The sequence below is a fragment of the Gavialis gangeticus genome, unplaced genomic scaffold (genome assembly GCF_001723915.1).
Source record: "Gavialis gangeticus isolate Ggan-Ray unplaced genomic scaffold, GavGan_comp1, whole genome shotgun sequence".
In the NCBI taxonomy this organism is placed as follows: Eukaryota; Metazoa; Chordata; order Crocodylia; family Gavialidae; genus Gavialis; species Gavialis gangeticus.
The window spans coordinates 161,384,392-161,389,477 of NW_017729024.1; the positions used below are offsets into that span (position 1 = coordinate 161,384,392).

Sequence of the window (5,086 nt, forward strand, 5' to 3'; positions counted from 1 at the left end):
TTTCTCTTTTTGGGGTTTTTTGTTGTTCTCCCGCCCTGGCGGGGGGTCGGGCTAGAAGATCTACTAGGTCCCTTCCGACCCTTAATCTATGAATCTATGAATCTACACAAGATGCTTACTGCGCATTGGCTTAATAATACTGTGCAGTAGTACAGCAGTTAAAAACCTTGCTAATAGCCTACTGCTCAGTGTTATTAGGCTAATGTGCACTAAGTGTCACAAAATAATTGTGCTCCGGTGCTACTGCGCAGTAACGCTAATGACTGCCCATTTAGTTAATACTTCATTAAACAAGTATTAAACTAAATGGGCAGTAATTTAGGCACATTTATGAACATGTAGATGTGCCCACAGTGTCAAGAATATTTAGGCCAGTGGTTCTCAGTAGTGGTGCGCCGATACATAGGTCCAATATCAGCTCGACATTGATGTGGTTAGATTGGTGGATGAGTGCCTCTGCCCCTCCCTCACAAAACAGTATCTAATCAGCATCCCCCTTCATTCTCCCATCTGGGGAGTAGTGACTTTTTGATGGGAAATGTGGACTTACACCTTTCGAGAACTACACTCAATGTCATTTCACAAAGGATACCAAACATTTCCAACCAGTAAAGGCTTTTGGCCCTTATCTGAATCTGTTTTCTTTAAAATGGGCCCCTTCCTTATGTTTGGTTTACACAGTACTGTCAAAATACCGTTCAGTATGTTGTGTCTTCTGTTCTAATTGTTATTTATTTCCTTTGTTAATGCTGCCACTAACCAAAGGAGAAGGAAATCAAGTGAAGAATAAGCATATTGACATCTCACCCAAGAAAAATAGAAAAAAGTTGGCGGATCAAAGACTGAATTATAAGAAAGGGAAGCAGAACAGCTGATACAAATTAGTATTGGCTCATTAAGTAGAAGAAGTCTGCCAAGGAAAAACAGTACATATTATAAATCAGAAAGATGTTCCTTGTCATGTTCCTAACTAAGCAAAAGAACACTACTTGATGCTAACTGAAAGGCTTGGCAAAACTTGTAATCTGCCTCCCGAGCTTTGGGAATATGAGCTGGTCATTGCACAGTCAGACCTGGGGAGAAGTGATTCAAAAAAGGGATTTCATTTAATGATACATGAGAGAGAAGAATTGGGAACCACAAATTTAGGGCAGAAGATCTCAGACTGCAGAGATCTGTGAGTAGCTCTTCAGTGGTGCTTATTAGTGCACAGTAGTACAGTAGATTTGGTCCATGCCAGTCTCTCAGTACTACTTCTTGTTAATTGGTCTCTGCCATCAAATATGACAGTCACTTCAAATTTTATGCAATTCCTGCTTTCTTTCATTTCCTCTTGTCATGGTCATTAAATGGCTTATCAACTGTGGTACTAACATCACCCTTTCATTGCTCAATTGTGCAGTGTTCTACCACCTGCGGTCTGGGGGCTTTTTGGAGACACGTGGAATGTAGCAGTAAGAATGAGTCTGACTGTCAACATGTTAAAAAACCTGACCCTGCAAGAAGATGTTATCTCCGCCCATGTGCTAACTGGAAAACAGGAAACTGGAGTAAGGTAACATCATCCAGCATTGAGTACATTAGCAGTAAGTTCACTGACTTCAAAGATGAGGTATTTACGTTTAGACTTAAAACAACAATTTACTGATTGCTTGCACACATGATTCCCAGCTACCCCTTCTGCATTAATTTGCAGATTTCCTGGATAACGTAGTTATGGAAAATTTCATTCTCTTTGTGTGGTCTGCCTAATCTTTGCTGAAAACATCTGTTATAAATTCTGTTCTCTCTTATTTGTGAGTTTGGGGGTTATGGTCATTAAATCTTGCATTTCAAGATATGAGCAATAATAGCAATATCATCAGGAACCCTACAGCAAGACTCCTACGTGGTGTTATATATGGTTCCTCTCGTTTTTCTTGTGACTGTAAGCACATTTTCCAGCTACAGTACCAACATTAAAACTTTGCTACCAAGTTGTCTATGGGCCTGAACTAACATCCATCAAAGTCATAGTAGTCAGTTAAAGGAGACACTGAAGCATGGCCTAAAACAATCTTGTAAGCTTGCAGCCTGAACCCCAGAGAAATCCCTGCCTTACTTCAAAAACTGAAAGAAAATGCAGTTAAAAGGCTGCCTGTGACTGCTTTTATAGGGTCACATACCCTCCACCTTACCTGCACAATCTCTTGTCATGATACTCAAGACTCTTCAAGGTGATAAGCAAATAAAAATAACTAGATTTGAGGCCTTCCTTCCCCCAGTATAAAATGCATAAATATAGGGTGTTTCTACACATCATCCTGCATCGCTGTAGTAGCACACTATATCACCGTACAATGTGCTACGTAGCAATCACATGAGTCTACACGTGACCGGCAGCTACTTCGCCATAGCAGTGTGCTTCCACATTTTAGCACACTGCTATGGTGAACTAGCCACTAAAACTAACTGTGCACCATGTGCATGGCACAGTATGGGCAGTTACTGTGCCATGCTTTAGTACTTCCAATCCAAAAAGGAGTACTAAAGCATGATGCAGTAACAATGATGTTGTAAGGCAATTTATAGACACACCCATAAGGCCTGAAAGATGGTGTTTAGTTAAAGCTGAGTATTTTTGGTTTCAAATCACTGAAAAAATGCTTTTCTAAATACCATACTTTTACCAAAGTGCTAACAGAACATTGAATCATAAATACAGTAATATTGTTTCAATAGTGGAGAAGAAAAGCAGGTCTTGGGAACGCTGTATATTCTGTTCTGTAGGAAATGACATTGCCAGTGACGTAAAGGCAGATTCATAGAGAGATCTCCAGAAAGGTTGACTCACTATTGTTAATGCAATTGTATCATACCAAGAAGCCTTTTAATATATGATTTGTATAGGAAATCCCATGCCAGGCCAATGAACCACTTAATATCACTTGAACCTCAAAATAAGGTTTAGCTAGAGAACTGTGCAATGCCTAGACCTACTGAAAATCCTCTGGACAATGATGAATTTTGCCTCGCTTTCCTTCAAAAAAATTACTTCCTTTACAACAAGCAAACAATGGCTGTACCACAGCCATTGATTTTAATTATAAAATACTGTGGACAATGGGTAAGTCAGAGATGAGTCCGACTATGTACCTAAAGTGAGTTAAAAGCTTGTTTGAATTAGATCCCTATCATGTTAGATCCTTATTATCCCAGGAATATATTTTTGTTTGCTGATGTAAATTTTTTACAAGCAGTTGCGATGGTTTTTACTATTTGTTATTATAAATGTTTATACTAAAAATCCAGCAACATGCCCATCACAGAAGTATTATTGTACTGTACTGCTTTCCTGTCTAAGGAAGATGATGATTGTGGTTGCTATTATCTGAATGAAGTACTTTCTTTGATTAAAGAAGAATGCATATTATTTTGAGAAATGAACCTTCATGTTGCTAGGAGCTTAATACAATATATTAGGTAGCCTGAGCTTCCACCAGTTTGGGAGCTGAGGGAACTCAGTACCTTTTAAAAACCAACTCTAATGGCACAGGATCAAGTATATACAAAAATACAGACCACTGTTCCATTCTGCCTTTGAGAATAACCAATGTTACTGGGTATTTTAGAGGAAGATGCAAAATCCCAATGATACCATGTTTTTTTTCTACCTTCTGGTAGAAGTTTCCTTCAAATAGGGCTGGGTAATTTTTCCTAGCAAATAATTTGTTTGCTAAAAGACACAGTTTTAGTCCTCTTTTGAGTTTTTTGGGGTTGAATACACCAAATATTTTCAGCTTGAATAAAACTTGAAATGCCTCCAAACAGGGGTCAGTAAGACTAAAGTTAACATGTGACTGGGGATGCTTCAACAATTTAAACACCACGTATGAATGTGAAGGACACTTTCAAACTACAGAACACCCTGCCCATGTGGACGGAAACCATGCAGCAGTGAGGACCTCGCTAAGGTTACAGATCAAACAATAGTATTTGCCCATTTCTGGACCCAGATTTGAACATGGTGACAGGATATGGGAAGATGCAGCAGCTTGAAAAAACTATGGGGCCTGAAGGTTAAATTAACAGAAACACGGGTGGATCCAGGAGCAGAGTGAAGGGGTACGGCTGCACTCCCTTCTGCTGTGCAGTACGTGTGCAATGGGTCTCCGACCTCCCAGCTGGTCAGCATAGGCTCTAGCATGAGCTCACCTCCTTCCTGCTGAATTAGGGGCAGAGGAAAAGTAGGAGGTGAACAGCAGTTGTGCTGATGCCCTGGGCTCCAGAGCTGCACACCAACCAGCTTGTGAGCTCATGCAGCTCACTGAGCATGCAGTGTACAGCGAAAGCAGGGTGTGACTATACCACTGCCCCTGCCTAGATCCACTCCTGCACAGAAATAATGATGGCAGCATTAGCCACCCTTTATCCAGTAAGTGAGCGATTGGAGCACTCACCCAGGCTGTGGGAGGTTCAGGCTAATTTCTTCCCACTGCCTGAGGAGATTTGAACCTGTATCACAGGAGTGCCCTGCCAGTAGTCTTTCCTCTTGGTGTTGTTCCATTTCCCACAAATATATTAGAAGAATGATTTGAACCAAGATCACCCTAGAGCATCTCTCAGCCTAGAGCATATTCTGACCACGCACCTGTTTTGTATTCGGAGATGGAGCTCCCTCAATAGGACCTTATTTGAGCTGAGTCATGTTGGATAAAATATTTAATAGTTATTGAGACAAGGAGTGAGAGAGGACACAAGAGCCAGAAGGCCTCTAATGCAGTGGTTAAGAAGAAACATGATAATATCTTCTTCTGGCAGTTCTGTGAATTTGCCTTTATTTTCCCTTATATGGAACATTTCTCTCAATAGGAGACAAAATCCTGGGTTTTGTTTGTATTTCAGTTCAATCTCACCTTCAATTGTCTGTTCCTCCCCCTGCCACCACCCCCGCAAAAAAAATTCAATTCAGTTGCTGAACTAAAAAGAAAAAATCTATTATTCGCACAGCCTTCCCACAAGACCCTGATTGGCAGTTAGCTTATTTCTTCCTTACAGCACAAAGGTACTTTAAAATATGCTTGCTTGAGCATCCGTTTTTTATTAT

At 40.4% G+C, this 5,086-nt stretch overlaps 1 protein-coding gene across 3 annotated transcripts in view; it reads left to right on the top strand.

Moving 5' to 3' along the window:
• ADAMTS12 (ADAM metallopeptidase with thrombospondin type 1 motif 12) overlaps positions 1-5,086 on the top strand; it is a 474,912-nt gene that overhangs the window by 451,788 nt on the left and 18,038 nt on the right. For all 3 annotated transcript variants that reach the window (XR_002097463.1, XM_019517990.1, XM_019517991.1), the window contains one exon: positions 1,403-1,555. Coding sequence is in view for 2 of the 3 variants with exons in the window: in XM_019517990.1 (XP_019373535.1) it covers positions 1,403-1,555 (153 nt within the window). In the remaining variant the exon portion in view is untranslated. The remainder of the gene's footprint in view (positions 1-1,402; positions 1,556-5,086) is intronic.